The sequence below is a fragment of the Drosophila gunungcola genome (assembly GCF_025200985.1).
Source record: "Drosophila gunungcola strain Sukarami chromosome 2L unlocalized genomic scaffold, Dgunungcola_SK_2 000008F, whole genome shotgun sequence".
Lineage (NCBI taxonomy): Eukaryota > Metazoa > Arthropoda > Insecta > Diptera > Drosophilidae > Drosophila > Drosophila gunungcola.
In genome coordinates this window covers 3,286,814-3,310,971 of record NW_026453163.1, presented here as the reverse complement: position 1 = coordinate 3,310,971, position 24,158 = coordinate 3,286,814, and the positions used below count along the sequence as shown (strand labels likewise).

Here is a 24,158-nt window from a genome sequence, read left to right as displayed (position 1 = left end):
ACAAAAATAAAATTATTTTTAGCAAATTTAAATTTTGATTTATTTGCGCATTTATTGCACATTGAAACTATAACGATTTAATTATTCGATAGTTCCTATGCCAGCTATCGTTATCCGATTTTAATAAAACTAAAATGGTAATTCTGAACCATAAAATGATTACCATTTCGAAAATAATTTTTAAAAAATATTAAAAAATAGAGAACTTAAATTGTTTTTGAATTTATTTTTTTTATATTTTTATTATTCATATGGTAGCTATATGATATAGTCGTCCGAATTTTATGAACTTTTGTGAAAACGAATAGTTTAGGGTAGTTTAGTTTAGCTGTTTCAAAAATATAAGTAGTGACAGTCATATCTGCCTGCCTGAAACTTATACAAGTAGCCGAAAACAAAACTTGTTTTAAGTTTTAACGAACGTTTTTGAAAATAATTCTAAGGTCAAATTATCCAAGGTCGATATTTAATTCTTCGTTCTTGTTTTTGAGTTCCATTTTTATTATATTATTTATTTTAAATCAACTCGTCATCTCTGTAAAAATATCATTTTAATTTGAAGTATACTAATTAGCATGCTGTTTTGATAGTCGAATTATCTTAGAATTAAGGCTCTTAACTTAAACATAACGCACATAAGTCAAGCTCCCCTATTCTAAGGCAAGTATGACCTCTGGTTTAAATAATTTGGCAAAACGGTAGTTATTTTGTTGGAGCTGGCCTTTTGTCCATTCGAAACAAAAGTAGACACAGATGTTTCATTCGTCGATCATAGGAAACAACCTGATATCTACCTTGTTTTAGATTAGATGGAGAATCATTCAGTACTCTTTCCCACTCCTCCCTTGCAGATCTTCCAAAGTTCGGAGAGCTCTTGCAGAATGTGACGGTGCCCGTGAGTCGGGAGGCTATACTCCAGTGCGTAGTCGACAATTTGCAGACCTACAAGGTGAGTTTTTGCCTACGTACGTAATTTACAATCAACAGTGCAAACAGAATTTTTTATTTTATGGGCCCTATATTTAAATATTGGAAAGTAAGGAGTCTAATGGCCGTTTTCTCGTCCGCACTGCAAGGTGCATTTTAAAGTACAGAAGGGTACATTTAAGCAAATAATAAATGGATTTATTGTTCCACAATTCGCCAAAACCATCATATTAAACTGCTGATTTCAGATAATAATTATTTAAGAAATTTATTAACGTTTTTTCATCTCTTGAAGTAAATATAGCGAATGGACGGATTTCTGAACTTAAATAGCACCAGTAAATTAATGTTTTCGCCTATTCTCTTTCAAAAATGAGTAAATGAATAGAGCCCCACCAAATTTTTACACTGATTCTTAGAAACTATTGATTTGTCCGTAGAATAAATAGTGAATTGCTCATTTTCGTGGGTAACTTTAACTTTGTTGCGTATGCCAAATAAAAAAAGGGCTTTCGGAACACTGTACGCTGTCAGTTAAAACGATTTTCACTCAATCTGCTAATATGGGAAATGTTTGTTGCCTAGTTTTCCCCCTTTGCGTGTCGTCCTTTTGGGCTGAGTTGACCCTTTTGTTAGGCACGTTCCGGGCCCGTGGGCGGTACTTTGATTTCGTGACACACTAAAAGGTAAACAAAACGAAAAACAAATCTCAATGAATTGGCGAAACGAAAATAGGAAATCCTTCGTTCCCCATTTTTTGTCCGTTTTGATTATATCTAACCAGGTTATTAGAGCCCATTGTGCTGGATTGTAATGCCGAACGATGCTATCATTATCACTGTTGCGTGGGGCAGACAAATTGAAAGCTAGTGAAATTGATGTCTGAGTAGTGGGAAGACAACATTTTCTCTACCTTATAGCCTGGGTGCCCCGAGGTAGTTGGGTTCGAGTTAAGTTGATCTCCAGAAAACGAAGCCGAAGCGAGAACAACCTCAGTAACCGGTGATCAAAGAGAACTCTGCCCAAAGATGATCACTATGAGATTTATGTTTCTTTTGTTGAATTAGATTTGATACCATGTTAGAAGTGTCCCAGACCGTATAGCAATCCAAACACAAAGCTATGCAATCAGGAATACTCAGAATCTAGCACAAAGCTCGCGATTGGCACAGCACACCTTCCAGTTTCTTTGAGCTATATTTCATAATACCCCCGATGACAAAGCCGCCGCGAGGAAAGGTCTTTGTCAACCCGAGTACTAAGAATATAGAACAAAATTGAAATCAATTTAACACGGGCCTCCCGGCCGGCACAGTTTGCACTACTTTTCATCGGCTAGGCGCATTATCCGAAAAGCTTTTCACCTCCTTGGTGACATTTTTCCGCCTTTCTCACTTTCCCACTCGCCGTGAGCCTGGGCGTAATAAATGAGCTCAAGCCACGCTACTGGGGCATTAGCGTTGGGACAAGAAAATCGCTGAACGTTTTAGTTTTACAACTCAAATCTAACCAAACATAAACGGCTTCCTTCACTCCAGTATACAGTATACGTTTTCTGTTTCTTCTAGATTGCGTGGCTACGTGTCGATACACAGACCATTTTAACGATACAAAATCACGTCATAACCAAAAATCATCGCATGAGCATAACTCACGCCGAGAAACGTGCTTGGATTTTGCGTATACGTGATGTGAAGGAGTCCGACAAAGGCTGGTAATGTATCCACTGTCAGGCTGCATATTTGAATGTCTGCCCGTGGGCAATCTTTTAAAATATGACAAGTCCAGAACTAGTTCCTTAATTGCAAATTTCTCATCCATATCCAGTAAATTAATCTCGTTCGCTTCGTTTGCAGGTACATGTGCCAAATAAACACGGATCCCATGAAGAGTCAAGTGGGCTACCTGGACGTCGTCGGTAAGTACTCGATTTAAGATGGCGTAAACACCCTTTTTTCAGCTAGTGAAATAGAGCAAAGCTTGGGAAATGAAATTGATGCATGTAACTCTGAGGGCAGCGCAAATGAGTTGTAATTTGCCTGGAGTGGCTTGGCGCTGGAACAAAGTTGCTGTTGATAGTTTTTCAAATTGCACTAATTGCTCAGCCAAGTGGCGATTGAAGGCAGAACAGTTCGGGCTAGGGAAACGCAGTTGTGCAACTTTAAACGACTCCCGATTGGGTCTAATTGCAAAAAGAAGAGGCAACTGTTCGACTTAAGCCGTGCTCCATGCCAACGGGCTGTGGCTGCAAAGTTTTCACTTAACCAACACATTAGTTGCCACAAACGGCGGAGAGCGATAGGTAACGAAACAATTTACATGCTACGTGCACCTGCACCAGTCCCATCCAAGTCCATGTCCATTTCGATGTCCAGGTCGTCCATGTCCAGGTCGTCCATGTCCAGGTCGCCCATGTCCGGGCGTTAATTATTCAGGCGGCGTAGACGTTGGAGCGGCACCGAAAAACCTCAGAGCACCCGGAGCGGGCTGAACCGCCCCGTAGGCGAATTTAAAATGAATATGCCGCCCCGTTTCGGAGCTGGGGTTTTGTGTCTCGTTTCCGGTCGCCTCGCACCATCCGCATAAGTAACCACTCTGGTTGATTGTGTTTTCATTGATGTTGAAATTCATTAAGGACCCAGTCCTCCGCCCGGTACACTGAGCACAACAGCGGCTTGCCACGGGAATAATTCACACACAACCGCACTAAGTCCATAAGCAAAATGGCAAGCCGCCTTAAATCAGCGCGGATTTCCCAGCTGCCACTGACAAAGTGCTCGATTTTGTGGTGTATGCTTTTCACTGCTCCACCCACCTCCACCTCCACCTCCACTTCCATCTCCTCCTCCATCTCAACCTCCATCCAGACCCTCCGACCCTAAAACCCACACTCACAGCCATTCAGGCCACGCGATGGCAACCAACTATTATTGTCGTCGTCGCTGTTGTAGTTTTCCACACCGCGAAATAAGCAAATAAACGGCGGCGTGAAAGTGATCAGCACTTATAAGCCAGTCGCTGGGAAATGGAAAAGGGCAAGCTGATAAACCAAAATTGACAAGGTCTGGAAAATGGAGAGCAGGAGGATTTGTTGTGACCTCATTTGGAACAGCAGCAACGTGTTTACTGAACTCAAGTAAAACCAGGTCTTAAAAACACAACAAACTTGCTATTTTAAACGTCGCAAGAGCGTTTCAGTTTGTTGCCTTAGTAATGCCGTTTGAATAGTTAACGCCGCTTTTAAAGTCTTCTGCTGTAACTCTAATTGAACTATTTGTCTTTTTATTATAATATCCAAGCGCCACGTTTAAAATGTTTCTTATCTAATTGTCTAATTGTAATTGTGATTGTTAACATAGTTTCTATTTTCTAATTGGTAAACCTAAAACTTTTGGATATAACACAAAGTTTTATAATCATTTATACAAAAACATACGCAGTATAAACCACACGTTACCAAAACATCTAAGAGTCAGTGTGGCGCAAAGACAATACCTTGCATACCTTTGCAAAGGGTATTTAATTTAAGTCAGAAGCTTGCAGCACAGTTTTAAATTTTTTCCACCTAAACTTTTGTACTAAAACAGTTAGACCGCTTTTAAGGTAATTTGGAGCTAAAAATGCACATATCAAAATGATAAAGTTCTTAAGCTTATTCTTAGTAAGATTTTGACTCTAATTTGTGTAAGCCTGAAACATGTATTTGTCTAAGCTATTCATTTTCCACAATTTAGACACGTAAAATGAAAAACAAGAAAGGAAGCAAACTTCGGCAAGCTGAAGTTCATATACCATTGCAGCTATTGCAAAAATTAAATATTCTTGAAAACATTAAAATTATGATTGACTTGCGTGTATGTTTACATTGAAGCTATATGAAGCTTATTTGATAGTTCCTATGGCAGCTATATGATATCGTTTTCCGATTTAAATAAAATTAAAAGCGTAATTCTGAACTGTCAAATTATTAATTAATCATAAAGAATTTGTAAAAAAAAATTACAAAATTAAAAAGTTAAATTAAAAAAAAAAAATTTTTTTTAATATTTGTATTGTTCCTATGGGAGCTTTAAGTTATAGTAGTCCGATTTTGATGAAATTTAAACCGTAATTCTAAAATTGTTGACCATTACTATGCGTCGAAGAACTAAAAAAAAAATTAAAAAACAGCAAAGTTATAATTTTTTTAATTTATTTTTCCGATTGTTCCTATGGGAGCTATATGCTATATATACTACCTGCAATAGAAAGACAACTTTTGGGAAACTTTCATTCATATAGCTTTAAAACTGAGGGACTAGTTTGCGTAGAAACGGACGGACAGACGGACGGACAGACGGACATGGCTAGATCGACTCTCCTAGTGATAATGATCAAGAATATATATACTTTATAGGGTCGCAGATGTTTCCTTCACTGCGTTGCAAACTTCTGACTGAAATTATAATACCCTCTGCAAGGGTATAAAAATAGCCCCCGAAAAGTGTGCCACAAGGTTCCAATATTTTGAAATATGGGGTAAAGTGTGTACCAGTATTTTATTAAAATCGCGAATTACAAATTCTAAAAAAAACAAAAGAGACCTTTTAACAATCAATGATAATAAATAATGTAACCATTATTATTAATTTTTAAAAGAAAAACTAACTTTTTTTTCATTTAATTAATTTTTTTTTAATTTAATAATTAACTTTTGTTGTCAAATTCAAAATTCATGCACACATATCCTCAATTTAAGTATTCTTTCTTAAAATGAGTAGTTATATTCTCAATGTGAGTTCTTAAGCAAAATCTGAACTCAAAATGAATGCATCCCCATTTTAAGAATTTAAATTCTCAATTTCTTAACGTCAGAATTTTCTCTGTGCTCGAATGTTATTTACGATTTCGTTATTTGTGTACCCGTTACTCGTAGAGTAAAGGGTATATTGCCATTTTGTTTTTTAAGTTCTTGGGTTATTATGTCCTCTACCGCCGCTTTTCCGTCCCTCTGCGCCTCTCTGCCGGTTCTGCCGCTGCTCGGCCGATGCTCTGCCGGTAATCGCTTCAGTAGAGAGGCAGAACGAAAAATGTGTTAGCGGGGGGTGGGGTGCTGCAAGCTCTTAGTTTCTAGTATTGACTGAGCAGATCGACAGACGGCGCCACGTAAACTCCGATTGTTTTGTGGGTCAATATTTGTTTGAAATTTGTTAGCTGAGTAACGGGTATCTAAAAGTCGATGAACTCGTCTTAGTGTTCTTTCTTGTTGTCGCACTTCCACCACCACGATACCTTTTGATTGCAATTTGATTTTTTTAAGATCGAAATATTTTTGGCTGAATGTCAATATTGCGGCTGTTTATGGTAGTCTCCTTGCGGACTCTCTTTCCTATGCTCATAGACACTACGTGCACGACTGTCCACAGTGATATAATTGGGAGTAGGAACTATACAAATATAACTTTTCACTAGCTAGCAAAACTAAAATGATTTATATAATCCAGAACTGAAACTTAGTTTTTGACCTTTCCGAGACACGTTGATATGAGTAGGTTACTTGAATATTAAAGTCTTTTTGAGAACAATCTTAAATTTTGTGTAATAACAAGACTGCAATTTTAAATCCCTTGGCTAGCTACAAACTAAGTTAATCGTTAAATCCTCTTAAAAAACGTCACTAAAATGCATCATAAAAATAGAATGGAACAACCGACAAATACTGCCAGAAAACAAATTTTGATTCAAATTTCCGTATTTTTCTCACATTTTCCTCGCTGAAGTTTTGTGGTCTTGTTTTGCCTAGTTTTACGGCTAGTTTGTTGTTTTTAGCGATGATTGTTTTTGTTGAGCCGAACGTACGTACTGGGATGAGTGTAGAAGCCAGCCAGGCATTGAATAGTTTATATAAAGCAATATGTTCTCTCACTGACGTTTTGGCTATGGTTAAATGGGCTCGGGCTGAACCAAGCGCAAGGGTCAACCACTGTCCGAAGAGCTGCACTGGGTCCACAGAAATATACGAGCTGATTTAAAAACAGCTTAAACATAAAAGGAAGCAAACTTTGGCAAGCCGAAGTTCATATACCCTTGCAGCTATTGCAAAAATTAAATATGCTTGAAGACATTAAAATAATGATTTACTTGCGTGTAGGTTTAAAAGCATTGAAGCTATGATGATTTGCAGCTCAATTATTTGAGTTCCTATGGCAGCTATATGATATCGTTTTCCGATTTTAATAAAATTAAAAGCGTAATTCTGCAGAATAATTAAATAAATTACAAAATAAAAAAGTTAAATTAAAAAAAATTTTTTTTTATATTTTTATTGCTTGCATGGGAGCTTTATGTTATAGTCGTCCGATTTTGATGAAATTTAAACCGTAATTCTGAAATATTTAACCATTACTATGTGTCGAATAACTAAAAAATTTAAAAAACAGCAAAGTTATAATAATACCCTCTGCAAGGGTATAAAAATGTGAATAAATGATAAAACAAATATCAATTTTGCGGATACTTTCAAATGCGATTTTTATGGTTTTCCTGAATTCAAGGAAAAGGTATTAATCTCCAGCTTTGTTGCTGATTTTTTTCTCAAAATATTTAAGTTTTGTTGGCATTTAACGCTTTAAGTTGTAGCTCTTATCGAAAATCCCTAAATCAGTCAAACTCATATCTGTTATTTTCCGTCATCTCAATCCAATTGAAATTAATTTCTGTACCGTCAACTTAATCACACATCATTTCACCTGATTTCATAACTTATCAGCTCACGCCGCGCACAATAATGGCGGCGAAGAAAAGAAATTGCCAGCCACACCCACCTGTGCCGCCCCCTCTATAGCTGCCTTTGTGACATGAGTCGAGCTATTAAAGGAAAAGTCAACACAGGTGAAAGCAAAAGCAGCTGGAGCGGAGCCTACATTCAATTTGTAGGACATGACGGATACAGCTGTGTGTGGGCCGGGTGAAAAGTCACAGTACATTTTGTAAAACATGCACATCATTGTTGGCATGAAGACTTCAAAGTTACATTGTGTGTGAGTCATAATTTGGCTTTCGGGAGCTTTGGAGGGATGTTAAAGGCAATAAAAAAATAAAGTGCTGTTAATAGAAGGAAATCAATTTAGAAACTTACTCTATGTTACGAAAAGGTAAAAAGCTAACGCAATACTTCAAAGAGTTCTTTATTCTTTAAGCTAAGGAAATTTTCCTGAAGGACACTTAAATGTATGTAATATAAAAGGGGTTTCCATAAGTTGATCAATATTCTTTGCATGCTGTTTGGGCCATCATTTATTTTCGGGCTATTTACTTTTTCTTTTTTGGCAAGTGCAGAATAGTCGAGCGTAAAATTATAATTAATTGCAGTGCTGGGCAAAGGGTGCATACAGACATAAATGCCAAGTTTCCAGAAACTGTAGAGCTACCTTATGGCTTGCCATGCGCAAAATAAAAATGAAACTGTTGCTTTTACTGTGGCTTTCTCTCAATGGATATGTTTCCGCAGACTAGTAACATAATAGCAATCGTTTTAATTTGAGATTGTATTGTTTTTATAATATTTAGGTGCAACAGTAGCTAACATAACATAATGACAATGCCTTTATTAAATTCCTCTCTTTCTTGCAAACAACTTCATCACCGCTAACAAACTGCAACTCAACCTACTGCCAACTGTCTGACACCTGGCGAACAATTCACGCAAACAACTCGCATGAATAATACGCCGCTTTAAAACTTCGTATCTCCGCGTACATGTGGGCACGTGTTTTGGCGTCCACCCACAGTGCCGCCCGACATACTGGACTACCCGACCAGCACCGATATGGTAATACGTGAGGGCTCCAACGTGACCCTCAAGTGCGCCGCGACGGGATCTCCAACTCCGACGATAACCTGGCGACGCGAAGGTGGCGAGCTGATACCGCTCCCAAACGGAGCAGAGGGTGAGTCGCTTGCAGTGAGGCCAGTTTAGCCTATTTCAGGCCAGATCTAGCTTATTTAAGTGTAGAATTGTTTTACAAACTATACACAGCTTTTTTCCGTCAGCAAGCATATATTTAAGTCTATGTAGTCCACATATAAACTATAGAAAGCAAAGATAGTATCGAGAATTCTAGCATGTCCAGCTCTTATGTTTCATATTTAATGAGCAGCACTTAAACCTGTTTTATTAGTATATAGTACAAAATTACCTACTTGTATTGCTTATTTTTATTGTAGTCAAAATTTTGGGAATTGATTTTAATATAGGAAAATGTAGTTTATATTCTAATTGAAATATGGAAAAGGAACATTTCTTTATTTTAATATCTGAAAATTCATTTAAATTTAAACCAAATTAAACATAAATATATTGCATATTAAACAAAAATTAACCATTACTGATCTAACATTTTCCACGTTTATTCAAATATTTTAATATTAAATATTATTATTAAATATTTAATTTAAAAATGAAATATAAATTGTTGAATTCAATAACCATATATTTTTTTACTATTCCATTATTTTGCTTTTACCATTTAAAAACATATAGTTTTAACTCAAATAAAGTTAATTTAAATCAAATAGGAACTAGTTTTTCACTTTAATTTAAATAATACTAATTATTGTTAATTAATATTTAAATTAAATCTGAAATCTGAAACACGGTTGAACCGTTTATTTACAAGTTTTAGGAAAAGCTGTTAAATTGTGGATTTTAGAAAATGCACTTAGCTGGATGCAGTGAATCTTCAGTTCGACAGGTGGCGCCACCCAACTGTTTTCTGGGGAATAATTATTTTAAAATTAATAACCTGAGTAATGGGTATCATATCGTCCTTTTAGCCTTTGTTTATCCAGAATCTAGCTTATGCGGGAGTTCAACTACTGGCATCACTGGTCACATGCTAATTGGTTTGGGATTGTTTTAGCCCAAGCGTGTTTTCCCCGCATTAAATTTCATTTCAAAACATTTTAAAGCTACTTTCCCTCCTCGATAATTAACTCGTGTGTGCTGCTCGAATAATAACAAATCTGAGCTCCATAATTTGCTTTATTTTGGTTGATGGAAGTAAAATGGTTTGAACGTTCCGCACTAGGGTGAATTTCGGGCACCCTTTAATCGCTGCTATATGCGCAGCGACTTGTAGTTAAAACAAAATAAAGGTAGATCGAAATCGCAACCGGTTTGGGGTTTTATTCGCCCAGGAGAAATTGTACTTAGATATTTATTGCCAAATATCAGGAATTTATAGCAAACAAGATGGATGCAATGAGGTAATAGAAGGCACTGGTGCGGAACTATCAAACATGCCGAAGATGTGCCTTGCACTGAATTAGCCAAAAGGATTTCGCCTCCATTTAGTTCTTTCAAAGGGAAGCCATGCATTGACCGACAGACTTTTAAGTTAGCATTGCATGTTGGTTTTTTAACCTTCAGTAATGGCGAATAGATTTGTATTTTAATTAACCCTGTTATGCCCGAATCAAATTAAAATTTAACTTCAGTTAAACCATCTTTATTGGTGAACACAATCCTAGCAGTTATTCATTCAGGAAAGATATAGTGTGAAAACTTTTGGTGTGACTTTGGCTATGCATGAAATACTCCAATAGAAACAAGGTTCAATTTATCTTGCACTCGAAGCATGTCCAGCAAACGCAGAAAATGTAGACAAAAACATATTACTTGGCAGTTATATTTTGGCAATTAATACAATTATTTTAAATGTGTTCACATCCAAGAAAAAATGAGAAAAGTCGTAACTTCATTTTTTTTCATAGGTTTTTGTCATGATATAGTCGATTTATTAATAGTGTTTTGGATCTAGGTTAACGCAAGGTACTTGTGAATATAAGTACTTATGTAAGGTAAAAGGCACACAATTGGACAAGTGTTTATTTATATTTAATATAATAAAGTAAAAAACAACATATATTTTAACTTAATTATTTTAAAAATTTAATAACTTTGAGATAAATTTTTTATTTACGAAGTTGCAACTAAATTTTGATTTTGTGTATACGCTCAGGCAATTAAGTCTGGTTGTAGAAACATGTAAAAAGAAACATTTTATGTCTTGCATATGCGGTGAAATTATCCTATCTTCAAGTGGCAGTGTTATTATGAAATTTTTATTAGCATACTGGCGAAAATAATACAAAATTGAATCTAGTGGTATCAAGCTAATTTGAAAACAAAAACACTGTTTAATAATACTAATATAACAATAATACTTGTGTCGAGGCAGTTTGAAAGCCACTCTGTGATTTAATTAGCTTGGCCTTCTTGTGTGAATGCGATTATGGAGTTTCTACGGAATCCTTTAGCTTCAAGAAACGATTGCCGCAATAGATATGTCTAGCGGTGGACCCGATATTAATAGCCGTCGTCTGTCCTCTTTACCATTCCCAGCCGTCGCCTTCAACGGATCCTTCCTGACCATCGCCAAAGTGAACCGGCTGAACATGGGCGCCTACCTCTGCATCGCCTCCAATGGCATCCCGCCAACAGTCAGCAAGCGTGTGATGCTCATTGTGCACTGTGAGTACTCGGGGCGGGGCGGGCCATCAATTTTAGCATATTTAAATATTTATAGTTCTGCGCCAGGACACCGCATGCTGCTACTGCTGCTTTTGGGGCAGGAGCAGGGAGCAGGGTGCTCCAGACGAGACCGCAGCGGAAAACACCAGACACAGTCACAGACTGCGACTCACACAAAGCCCCACTCGAAATCTTGCCATGCTAAATATGCCCTGCATTTTAATTTTCCACTGCGAGTGTGAGTGGGGTATGGGGGTGGGGTTCCGGAAAATGCTGTATACTCTTAGGTTCCAAGCATAAAGCAAATAATTAAGTGTGTGCTCATCTCCCCGCCCTCTGGCAGCTAGTTAGCATTTTCAGGGCACTTTGCCTGGCTCCTTCTCGCTAATTAAATAAAAATTAAAATTGCCCAACAATTTGTTAGGTAAGTTCACGGCACATATTTAAGCCGGGCTGCCAGAGAAGTTTCTCTGGAGGAGTACTCCTCGGTTAGCCAACCGCAATTGTTTTGTGTTCGGTTCGGATCGCTTCAGGTCCGTTCCGATTGCAAAAGCATTTTTTGTGGCTTTGCTATAAAATTAAAAAGCAATTAGTTGGAAACAATAAATGGCAACCGCAGCGGACTGCCAAACGGCAGCATAAAGCACTAGAAAAACAATAACGATAACGAACGGAATTCTCTATAAATGGGAATTCTTTGTTCCTTCGTGGGTGGGTACCCACCCACACTTCCGTCCAATCGCTCACACATTCCACACCTGACGCAAAACTTCGGCCCACATATCTGCCCTCAGCGTTTATCCCCTCTGCTGACGCCTGGCTCTGGTATTTCTCTGCTCTTTACAGTTCCCCCCATGATTTGGATACAAAATCAATTAGTCGGCGCTGCGCTCACCCAGAACATAACCCTGGAATGCCAGTCGGAGGCGTATCCCAAGTCCATAAACTATTGGATGAAGAACGATACGATTATCGTGCCGGGTAAGTCACACTGCAAATGGTGAACATAATCTTTGCCAGGATATCAATGAACTTTTAACCCATTGGAGGCTTAGGAATCGGTAAAACTAAACTTAGTTACTATTATTTACAATGCAAAATAAAAACCACTCCAAAAGTATGCTCTACAAAAATTAAATTCGTCGTTCAAAATAAAACCACAGTACTTATAAACTTTAAATAAATTGTTGCATACTTTTAAGCACTTTTATATATAGTTTTGAGGTCCCAGTGGCACCTCAATCGGCGAATCCTCAAAAGCTTCATATTTCAATTAAGATTCTTCTGCTTGAATTCAATTTGCACATACCTACAGTTTTGTAGTCTGTTGAGCCTGACTCTGGAGATATTTTTGTTAGCCAAAAACAAAATAAATTTTTATATTTTCAGTGAGGCCTTCAAATTAAGAAAAAGCTTCAGATAAAGTTATACTAGAAATTGGTGCAAATCCAATACCGCCAAAATGAGATTCTGAAAGGGCTTGCTTGGAATCTTTGCAACGATATTATTAAATTAATAACTGTCTCTATCAACCGTGTATTATTCGCAGTTCAATTCCAATAGTCAAGGGCTTTGCTCTGCCCGACCTCTCAACCAGTACGTTCAATTTAATTTTCTAAGGGCCTTTAACGATGGATGGGTCCATCTCTTCATTTAACCTCTTCAACTCCCCCACTCATCTTCACTGAGAAATGGACCGAGCACGATGACAAAAAGTGCTACAGAGCACGAGTGAAAAAGCGATGGAAAAAATAAACATTCAGCCGAACACTCGAATCCGCGGTCGCAGAATAACTGCGGTAGTGCCCCCCGTGCCACTTAACCCTCTAGCGCCCCGTGGCCGGGAAAAGGCATCGTCATCGGCATAGAGGCCGGCGGAAAAAGTCACAGACATGCAGTTCGTCCGCTCTTCTTTTTTCCAGTTATTTTCAAGTTGTTTTTTGCCAGCGGAGAAAATGGGAAAAAGTGATTGAAAATGACCTCAAGTCAGAAGCAGTTGCCGGCAACTGTCCGACCGCCGTTGGATTTTAATGGAGTTTTCTGTTTTAGTTGTGAGATAGTCAGAAGGTTTTCCATAACCGCAAAAACAGTGCGAGTGGCAGCAAAACCTTCAAGTGTAGCCATTTAAAGAGGCCCTTGATTAGGCGGCGAAAGTGCCCAGTTGGCGGAGAGCAACTTTAATGAACTGCCCGCTCTAGCCCCCCGAAACCCAATTATTTCTAATCAAGAAGAGGTCCGAATCTTCGTCTCTGCTTGGGCCGTCACAATGGCATTTTGCTGGGGTAATCAGTCGCCCAGCCGGCATGCATAACAATTACCGAACCTGGACAGAATGTAATGCTCGGCTTAGTGCTACTAAATCTAACCGACATCAAACGTAAATCAAAACCTGCATGACAAACAAAACGGGACAAGCAACAATACCCATTGCAGACTTGTTTTTGTATAAATTAAAACGAACCATTTGGCACGGCAGGACCAAAACCAAGACCAAGACCAACTTGGGTCTGCCCCAGTTGGATCCGTTTGAGCTGAGCTAAGTCGAGCTGAGTTGAGTTGAGTTGAGTTGAGTTGCGTTGAGTAGGGCGAATGCAAAGTTCTTTCCTAGTTAAATTACTTTGACAAGAAGCTGCGAGGAGGAGAAGGCAGGAGGCAGTAAGTTCGACTAGAAAGGGGCCAAAGTGCACTGCGGTTTCAGGAAAAGCCCTCTTACAATGCCCTACGTTTCTGCTTTCAGGCGAGCGCTTTGTGCCGGAAACCTTTGAATCGGGGTACAAAATAACCATGCGCCTGACCATATTCGAAGTGGACATCCAGGACTTCGGGGCCTATCGATGTGTGGCCAAAAACTCCCTTGGCGACACAGACGGCGCGATCAAACTGTACCGTAAGTATTGGCGTAAGTAACAATAACTACATGAATGCCCTGGCAGTGCCAATGGCAATAACAATATCCATAGCTAGAACCAGAACCAGAACCAGAACCAAAGCCCAAACAACAATGGCCATAAGTCAGAGCGCCCCTGGCAATTAGGCGCAAACTATTTGCCCGGCCGGAGCTTTTAATTAATTTAAGTCAATGACTCTGCGGGAGCCGACAGCAATGTGTGTTTGCCTGATAAATTCCTGGTAAAACAAAGGGTCGTTCGGAGTTCGAAGGTGACCGTTTCTCAGTGTCAGTGATTGATTTACGAGCAGCAGGCTATTCCGGCCCGTAACCCTTCCTCCAATCTTGTGTAGAGAAAGTCAAAATGTTTGCTTAATCCTGGCACTAAGAGCAGACAAAAATCAACGTTTATTGTTATTTTTAATATCTCGCGAAGTGCAGCTGCTTTTTTGTCTTTAAGAGCCATGGTGACTTCTTAAAAGGAAACTTTGGCAAAAGAACTTTGTCCAAAACTGCTCAAAAAACTTCACAAAAATTTTGGTAGACAATTTTGTTTTGGATTTTGGCTAGCGGTACTCCGGCTACCAAAGAAAAAAATACTAAAAATACTATTCAAGCAACACTTTCTTGAGCTATCGACTGTTGTCGAATATAAGTAACTGCTTTGTGTGAAATTCAAAAATTAATTTAAAAAATCACTAAATCTTTCGCAACAGATGATAAAAATGTAATAACCTTCTGCGTTAAAAGTCCTGGCGCAGTTGGCGACCTCACTAATTCGAATCAAAATGACAAATCCGCGGTCATAGAGGATTGGCAAGCCATAGCCCCCACTTTGTACTAAAATGTCAGGCTAATATGAAAATGCAATATTAAATAACTATATCATTGACCACTTATGTTGCAGTAACAGCAGCCATTAGCATTAGTTTCTATTCGTTTTAATAGTCACATAAACATATTGATAGATAAAATTATTGTTTCGGTTTAGCCATCATGACCGTAAGCCAATTACACATAAATTACATAAAAGTAATTACCTTAGTGCAAGTGGCATTTTTGTTTTGGAAGCTCTTTTTGTATCCTGAGTACTGGGCCTAAATATTAATTTTAATTGCTTTCTTATACTTAAAATAATGTTGTAGATATGAAAATTAAAATGCCTTTGGAAATGTAGCTGATCTTAATTTTATTGTTCTCGCAATCTTAGTTTTCACTCGTTTAAAAAGAAGCATTCAGAAATCGATTTTAAAATCATGTTAATTAATGGCTACCATGATTATTCTCAAACCTTTGACTTAGCCAAGTTTGAACCAAAGACATATGTTGAACTTAACAAATAGGAATACTTGAAATAATGTTGTAGATATGACAAATTGAAATGACTTTGGAAATGTAGCTGATGTCAATTTAATTTTACTAAGAAAGCAAACTCGAATTTTAAATCAAGATAGTTTAACCTTCCATATATATGGCTACCAAAGTTATTCTTAGCCTAGTTTGAGCCAAGGGCTGAAAACCGTGTTTTTAAAACAGAAAAAGATATACCAGAGTTTTTAATGCAACAAGTTCAGGTATAGATTAGGTTTCAGCACTGCTGGGCTTCTCCGGCTGAAATACTGATTTGAATCGCTAAATCAGGCCTTTCGCCCTCCACAGACATTCCGCAGACCACCACGATGACGACAATGGCTCCGACCGTTTCGATCAACACAGTGCCCGTGGTCTTGGTGAAGTACAACAAAGGTGAGCACCCGGTCTTTGGCCATCCCCGATCTCCGACGACCTTTTTCCACTTCTCCCAATCGCAGAGCAACGCTACGGCAGCAGCGGCAACCAGAACGCGAATGGCAACAGCAACAACAACCCGTACAACTTCAACCCGGGCAGCGGGCAGCAGAGCACGAAGCTGCAGCGCGGCAAGGCCAACAACAAGGGCCTGGATCAGGCCTCCTCCGGACTGAACAACGTCTTCGTGGGGGCCACGTCCAGTCTGTGGAACTCGCAGGATCACCACTCCTCGTCCTCCTCGCGGGGAAGGGATCACCACCAGCAGCAGCACCAGCAGCAGCAGCAGCAGCAGCCGAATCTCGGTGAGTTGTGAGCTGTGAGCTGTGAGTTCCAGCTCAGGGGGAATCGGGCCGTTAAGCCACTCGCAGGCCCGGCAATTGATGGGAAATCCCTCTCTGGGGGCGCTGTAGCACACCATAAATATTTGGCCATTTATTTTATGCTTATGACAAATCATAACGACTTTAGCTGCTTGGCTTAAGGGTCTCTGGCATGTCGTTGTCGCCACTTGTTAGATATAGATACTTTTGGCTCACGCTGCGAGGGAACCTTGGCATGTGGGGAAGGGACTGACCTGCAGATACCGTGTACAAAATAATACCTATGGAACTCTATCAAAGGTTGATATCAACGTGGTCTTCCATAATTAAAAGGAATATAAATCAAGGCTTTACAATGACTATAACTCTATATAAAAATAGAGGCTCTGATGGTCCAATATACACCCCCAACAATTGCGAAAGAGTATAAATATTTGGCCAACACATATGAAAGTATTTGTATTGTATCTTTCCTCTTTCTGTCCGCTGGCGTGTTCTTTTTGTCGCGTTGTGAGAGAAAATACGACTTTCTGGCATGCAACGGCAAGGTTTCTGGGATCTATTCGGTGTCCATCTAATCTTCACCCCAGTTGCTGAGTTGACAGTGTGTCTGCTATAATGTGCTGCTAATGCGGACCATCGTAATGTACAATCATAATAAATAATAATGGGATTCTGCTATTTGTTCTGGCCAAGAGGAGGGAGAAATCCAGTCAGCCCGAGGTGCCTATGAAACTATCGAACTGGTGGGTTAAAGCGCAAGTCAACGTCTCCGTAGAGCAGCTGCCAATCGATAAGCATAAAGTTTTACACTTGCCTTCCGATTTCCACTTCCTCCGCCGATCGCACAATTGGCGACAATGTTCCCTTTTTTGCCCCTTCGCAAGGGCGAACGCATAAAACTTTACAGGCCCTTTGCTGCGATGCGGGAATTTTCTGCATACGCGCTCGACTAAAAATAAAATGCACTCGACAAAATCAAATCGAACAAATTGAATATGAGGGTGGGCGTGGGCGTGGGTGTGGGCGTGGGCGTCGGTTAAAGGGGCTGCCACCCGAAAAGCGCAATATAAAAATAGCAGACAAATTGCACACAAGGCGTCAAGGCGGTGGAGCTGCCCCCAAACTTATCCCGTCGTCGTTTTTGGCAAACGCAAGCAGAAAAGCAGAAAGCAGAAATGTTGCATCCCTTGCAGGATGGCCATCCATTTGGAGACGGGTGGCAGATGGGGCTGGTAAATGGGGCTCTTGGATGCGGGTGCTGCAATGACGACAACTCTCGAGCGCGGCATGCAACGTCGTAAGCGCTGCGTTTACAGTTAGATTTATTACCTGCTAGATGTTGCACATATCGTGCCAGGAGGTGGATGTGTACGGTGTATGGTGTATGGTGTATGGTGTACAGTGTGTAGTGCTGGGTAGCCACACCCGCCCGAGGGGGGTGGCTTGTTCGCTTATCGTTGCCGCGTTTTGCATATGTCGCGACTGTTTTTGCCCGGCCGCTGACACTTTAAGGCGGAACACGCCAGCGACAAGCGGAGTTTCATGACCAAAGCGCTCCATTCTCCCCCAACACACAACGTTCATTTATTTGCGGGGACATGGAAATGTGTTAAGCGAAAGTGATGCCATCACTTGATTCTCGGCTTTCGAAAGCTTTTTCAAATTTAAAGTTTTCCCATTCCTCACTGCTTTCACTTTCAAGCAGGGATAGTAAAAGGTATAACTTTTTTTATTAAAGACTGTAATTTTACCAGTCAAAATGTAAACACTTTTATTTGTATCACAAAATAACTGTTACACTGAGCGAAAAATCGAGGACGATGACAAATACATTGGTGCGAATTTATGGCTCTAATAAATCTCGGTGTGCTGAACACGACCTCATCCTTGGAATTTCTCCATCCCCCTCAGTTTTCGAGAAAACCACAAAAAAATTAAAACTTATGGAATCTTTGAATGTTACTTCCTGAACCTATGGTCATTTTGCTATAGTGCAATTATTGAAAATAACTAAAACTTAACATGAATATTGTAATTCTAAAAATGGTATACAATATGGCACTTTGAGGTCCTTTTTCTCGAAAACTGAGGGTGATATACACCAATGTATTTTTAAGGCTGTTGTACAGTGTTATTAAAGACTATAAATGCAACCCTAATTTTTTGGTTCTAGAAAACCATATTATGAGTTACGATATATGAAATATAAATCACAAAAAAATTATAATTATCAGTCATGATATTAATGGTGTTTTAAAAAGTCTTTCGTAACAGTAAACCTCTGAAAAATATATTAAAAGCCTCCCCAAACGCCTATTTTAAGAGTAATAAATTTATGGTTTTTACTTTAAACCATTTTTGATGTTAATTTAGAGTTCAATAAAATAAAGTCTTTATTAAAAAATTGAATTTTTTTTTATTTTTCATCACATTTATATCTAAACAACTTTTTATTTTCGGTCGCTTTTTAAATGTCCTAAAAATTCGAATTTCTGTTCAGTTCTTATTATGTTTACGTTTCATCACATTGTGTTCAACTGCGTTAAATGCCAATATTCTTGCTGTTTGTCCTTTGCATATTTAAAGCCTTCAGGTATTTCAATAAGAGGAAATTGCAAACACCTGCTGTGCGTTTTGAAAAAGTAATTGCAGTTGACTTTTGAAATTAATCAAACACAATCAATAAGTAGGTATTTACTCACCTGCAATAGGATAAGTAAACGAAAAAGCGAAAACCCACTTAAAGGCACATTTCCCATAAGCGAATTACTATGAAAACTCTAATTTCATTAAATTATAATGGTCGGGCTATCTCAGTGAGTTTATCTTGCACCCAGATGTGCGAACACTTGTCCGCATGCCAATTAAATTCCATTTCCAATTATCAATGGAGTCGATTCCCCGTTCGCTCGGTCAGCGCTTAGTTCGCCCAGGCCACAAAACCGGTGTGCCCATTAAGTGCTGCAGATGCATTCGGCCGCCACTTAAACCGTCATTAAAATGTTGCAATCAACCACAGGAGCTGCTGGTGCTTCCCTCTTGTCGCTGTCATATTTAATTTGTGCGCCCAACAGCCAAACAATATGGCACAAATTACAAGGAAATGCAATAAAGGAAAATGGCGCTGCCCGGCCAGGGAAAACTGGAGGTCCGGCTCCGAATCCGACTCGGATCCGGACGGATGATTACTTCAGCATTCAGTGTCTGGCAATAATTTGCCTATAATTTGCACAGGCCATCCTGCCATCCTGCCATCCTGCCCTCCTCTTCTCCATGCCGCTCCATGAAAAATGATGAAGTAAATGAAATGCAACAGACATCGCGTGCCATGCAGCCGCCCTTTTGGGGGAAAAACAGGGCTTGGGAAGTGGGGAAACCGCACAATAAATATCACGCATGCCAGGACCAAAGTGAGTCTCAAGTGCAGAGTGCAGGCTGCGTGTTCCTTACTCCCCTTAAGTGCAACAGGCTCGGAAATCGAGGTGTTAAAGCTGCTGCCTATTGGAGTTGGGGCCGAGCCCAAAGCTAGTCGCCACCCATCATTGCCCCCGACTTTTTGGTACGAGGGTATCGTAGGCAGAAGCAGTTTGTTTCTATTAGGCCTATTGCTCCCCGCGGATCGACCGACGAATCATGCAAACCGTCTTTAAGTTTCGAGCAGTTCTAAGAGTGCTCTGTTTGGGCAAAGCGTTTTGCTTGGGCAAACAGGCTTTATTTGCTTTCCCCCTTTCTCCGCGCCTAAGCTCTTTAAAGACACCGTTGGGAGACCAACTCACACCGAGCTACGCATAAACACATGCTCAAACGTCAATAAAAATCAGCCACACACACACAGGCGGCAGCAGAAGGACCTCGGTGCGTGTTGGTGTTGCCTGCTTTCACACATGGAAATGGAAATGTTTGCAGACGCCAGCAAAACAAGCAAGGCAACGCCAGCCAGGAACGGCAGCCAAAGGAGTTTTGTGGAAAAGCTGCTTATGGAAAAATAAAAAAGCCGGGGACACACAGGCACAATCACAATCACACACACACACACACACAGACTGACAAATACATTCTCAACCCGGTGCAAAGCAATTTGCGCATTTCCGTTATAAAAATAAAAGGGTTCTCGTTAAAAACAATTCGAAAAGTCCCTGGATGGACCGAAGGTAACAGCTCCGAAAATGAAGGACCCGCCGTCGGTCCATATTTCATAGTTATGACAAAGTTCGTTTAATGCAATGAAGTTCGATTAAGGTTTGTGGGGTCACCGTATATTTACTTGTTTTTGGTTTTGGCTTGTCTGAATAGAGGAGAGCGCCACAATAAAAAAACCTACACTTTTTCCGGTAAATACATTTAATAAGTTTATCTATGTCCTAACTCGCTTGGTAAAGTTAATTTTTTATTTTTCCACCAATTTACAGAGTGAAAGCAACAAAAAACCACTAATTGCATACCCACCGTAATCTAAAATGACTTCTCTGTTTTATTAAAATATTTTTTAAATTCAAACTACACATCTTCTGTAATTTTTTGTTGTCATTAAGAAACGTAATTTTTTTGGAGTACTTATATAGAGGGACCCAACCACCCCAAATGCTCTACCTAAACTAATGACAGTAAAAAATGTGTTTTTAGTATCAGAGGCTAAAAAAAATCATGAAAACACAACAATTTGAACTTATTATTTTCGCACTAATGATACTTTTTGGTTTTTTGCCTCTCTTTAAAGTGAATTTTTTGCGATAGCTTGATACGCGAACCAATTTAAGCGCCACAACCTGGCTGTAATCCCTAGAATGTTTATACTTTAGATTGCTCGCAGGCTCAAGCCAAACAAGATCTCCCGCAAACAATTGTTTGCCATCCACCTAATGACCAATGGCCTTTCGTCAAAGTCAAACAAAACCAAATCGGGCAGAGCAACAAAGAAGAACAGAAACGCCCCGTTCCCCAACAGGCAAACAAATGTCCAATGAACCAGATTTCCGGGCAAACAAAACAAACAAACAGCCGAAAAAGGAAGACGACTCGAAAAAAAAACACCAAAAAATACTGCCCGATAAATTGATGGCAAGAACAATACTCAGTCCTGCACCTCCTGCAAACTCGCCGTCCGATTCCCATGTGTCCTGAATGCCTCCCACAAGTCCCCTTCCGTGTTTGGGATGCATAGCGCAAGGGTTTAACGCACTTAAGCAATAAAAATCGAAACAATTTTCGATGCTGCCAAGTGAAATTGAAACAAAATACCAGCAATGGCGAGTTGGGCAAGTTGGGCGAGTTGGGCGAGGGAGGTGGAATACTTTCGCTTCCCTCGAAGAGATTGAGTGGGAAACTGTATAAGTGAGAATGTTATAAATAAGTGGGGCAGGCAAAGTTGTGTCCCCTTTATGCAATACTTTCTGCTCTGCCAGTTGACAAACAGTTTGGGTTTGTGTATCCTGTATCCCGAGTACGGGGCTCCTTTTATCTCTTTCGCATTGTCGCCTGCTACAAATGGCTGGTCATAAACGCATCCTGGGTCTATTGTTTATGCTCGTTGGCGTGTGGCAAGCGCATAATTGAAAAAGGACATTCAGCTGATGACATTCGAGTCCCGCCAACATGAAGGGCGCCCCATAAAGTGGCATGTGTCAGTTGATTGAGTCAGCGTACTAAAAACAAAGAGTCCACAAAAGAACCATAAATATTTCAATCAATCATTGAAGACATCCCATCCCCATCCTCCACTTTCAGGATCCGATCACAGCGCCTCCTATCGCTCGGACGGCAAGAGCCCGCACCCCGTGAAGCATGACGCCAAGTCCTTGACCGACGACCTGGATCGCATGCAGGACCTGAAGGGCTGGGCATCCTGTCTCGCACCGTACTTGCCGATCCTAACGCTTCCGATGGTTTTGGGGGCGTGGCCCGGCTAATCTAATCGAGGGAATGTGTACAAAACATCATGGAAACCCAGTGCTAGACTAACTAAGATAAACTACTTCGTAAGCAATATCCCATAAATCGTGTTGGTCAAGATAAATCTATAATTTTTGTGCTTTTCGGAAAGTTGCTTACTGTAAAAAGTTGTTGATGTTTAAGGTAAATCTAGAGTATAAGCGAAAAGTTGAACGATCGGCAATTGAATGGAGGAAACTGGAGTTCGCAACGGAAATACAAAGTATTAGATTGTAAAGCATAAGGGCTTAAGCCAAAAAAAAATGGTCTTAGGCATTGAACAAGCGTTGCTATTTATATTTCTGGCCTTATAATTCCGGTTTATTAGTGTTATTTTTTTTTCTCCATTGCGATAAATAAATAATTGCACTCGTTTTAGATCTTTTTGCCGAGTATGATTAAAATAATACATTTTGTACTATATTTGACCAAAATGAATACCGTTTCATACTATTTTTAATGTTTTGAACATAAATATAGTTTATAGATGAAAACAGCCTGGGTGAGTTTAAGGTAAAGTATACAGTGGCGGTAAAAATAATAGAAACTCGCAGGATTCGTTAGATTTTTTCAACGGTTTCTCACTATAAAAATGTCCTTACACTCGCATAGGGACATTATCCTGTCTAAATGTCTGCTTTAAATCGCTGTCTTACTCATGATATGACGGTAATAAACTCTTAAGTATGTTAAATAAATCTGGAACCTACATTTGTTCTTAGATTCAGAGTATCAGATCGACATCCAAAAAAAATGGGCCTGTTTCGACTTAAGCAATGAAAGATAGTAAAACATTTCACTCTTCGCCACCTTGATAAAATGATACCCAAAAACTATTTTTTTCCTTAGCAGAGGGTTTATTTAGAAATACAGGAAAACATTAAACTTCTGTTTTCCTTTTTTTTATTATACTTATTTTAATAGCTCTGCAGTACAATTCGCGGCCCATTTTTAACATACAAGTTGTATTTGAAAACGGTTTTTCACCAAATTTCAAATTGTATGCTTAACTTACCCTAAGAAATTTAATAATAATAATTAGTAACATACAGATTCTTAGCTGCAAATTCGGTTTAAATCGGCCGCGTTTCTGTTTTATTTTCCAACCCAAACATGGGTTTAGTTTCCAATTTGCTAGACACTGCAAGAAATAAAGGAGTAAGAAACTCTTAAAGGAACAGAAATAAAGTATGAATATCAGTGCTCTACGTGTTGTTAGTTTTGAAGTCAAAAACTTAAATTTAGAAATTGGCCTTTAAGTGCAAAAGAAATGGTCGTTTCTATTAATTTTTTCCGCCACTGTAAGTGCCTGGGGCCAGGAATATAAATATCAACATACATGTCTACATAATGAGACTCGAACCTAAATTAGATCTAAGTCATCTAAGTTCAGCCGATAAAAATATTTTTATTAAAAACCCTGTTCTAGCTTAGTTTCCGAGCACTGCAAGCTGTATAATAAATATAACATTAACAATTTCATCTTGATTTGGGAAGAAATAAAAATGCCGTCTTAAATCATGTAAAATTCAGACAAAAATGTGTGTTTTCCTTTGCATTCTTAACTAGAAGAAGAAATGTCTTTAAGCCAAATAAAAATCATTAAGATCCTCAAGTCCTCGAAATATTCTAAGTGAGAGCGCAACTATGCATTACCAGTAATTTTATTGCGCTGTATAATTAACAAATAAGCAAAGTTTGGTTTCTAAAGCAACGAATACCACTATCGATAGTATCGATGGTGTCGATATTCGAAAGAAATAGCAAACATCGATGCAAAAAAGGATTT

At 39.2% G+C, this 24,158-nt stretch overlaps 1 protein-coding gene across 3 annotated transcripts in view; it reads left to right on the top strand.

Moving 5' to 3' along the window:
- LOC128253461 (opioid-binding protein/cell adhesion molecule homolog) overlaps positions 1-23,902 on the top strand; it is a 29,885-nt gene extending 5,983 nt beyond the window's left edge. Inside the window, exons 2-11 of one of the 3 annotated variants that reach the window (XM_052981867.1) lie at positions 852-949; positions 2,496-2,641; positions 2,784-2,845; positions 8,697-8,855; positions 11,312-11,440; positions 12,287-12,421; positions 14,178-14,327; positions 15,987-16,073; positions 16,139-16,420; positions 22,166-23,902. In XM_052981867.1, coding sequence (XP_052837827.1) covers positions 852-949; positions 2,496-2,641; positions 2,784-2,845; positions 8,697-8,855; positions 11,312-11,440; positions 12,287-12,421; positions 14,178-14,327; positions 15,987-16,073; positions 16,139-16,420; positions 22,166-22,347 — 1,430 coding nt within the window. In that variant the 3' untranslated portion in view covers positions 22,348-23,902. Of the gene's footprint in view, positions 1-851; positions 950-2,495; positions 2,642-2,783; positions 2,846-8,696; positions 8,856-11,311; positions 11,441-12,286; positions 12,422-14,177; positions 14,340-15,986; positions 16,074-16,138; positions 16,421-22,165 lie in introns of all 3 variants that reach the window. The other 2 variants (XM_052981866.1, XM_052981868.1) reach the window with 2 other exon arrangements.
- The last annotated feature ends 256 nt before the right edge of the window (positions 23,903-24,158 follow it).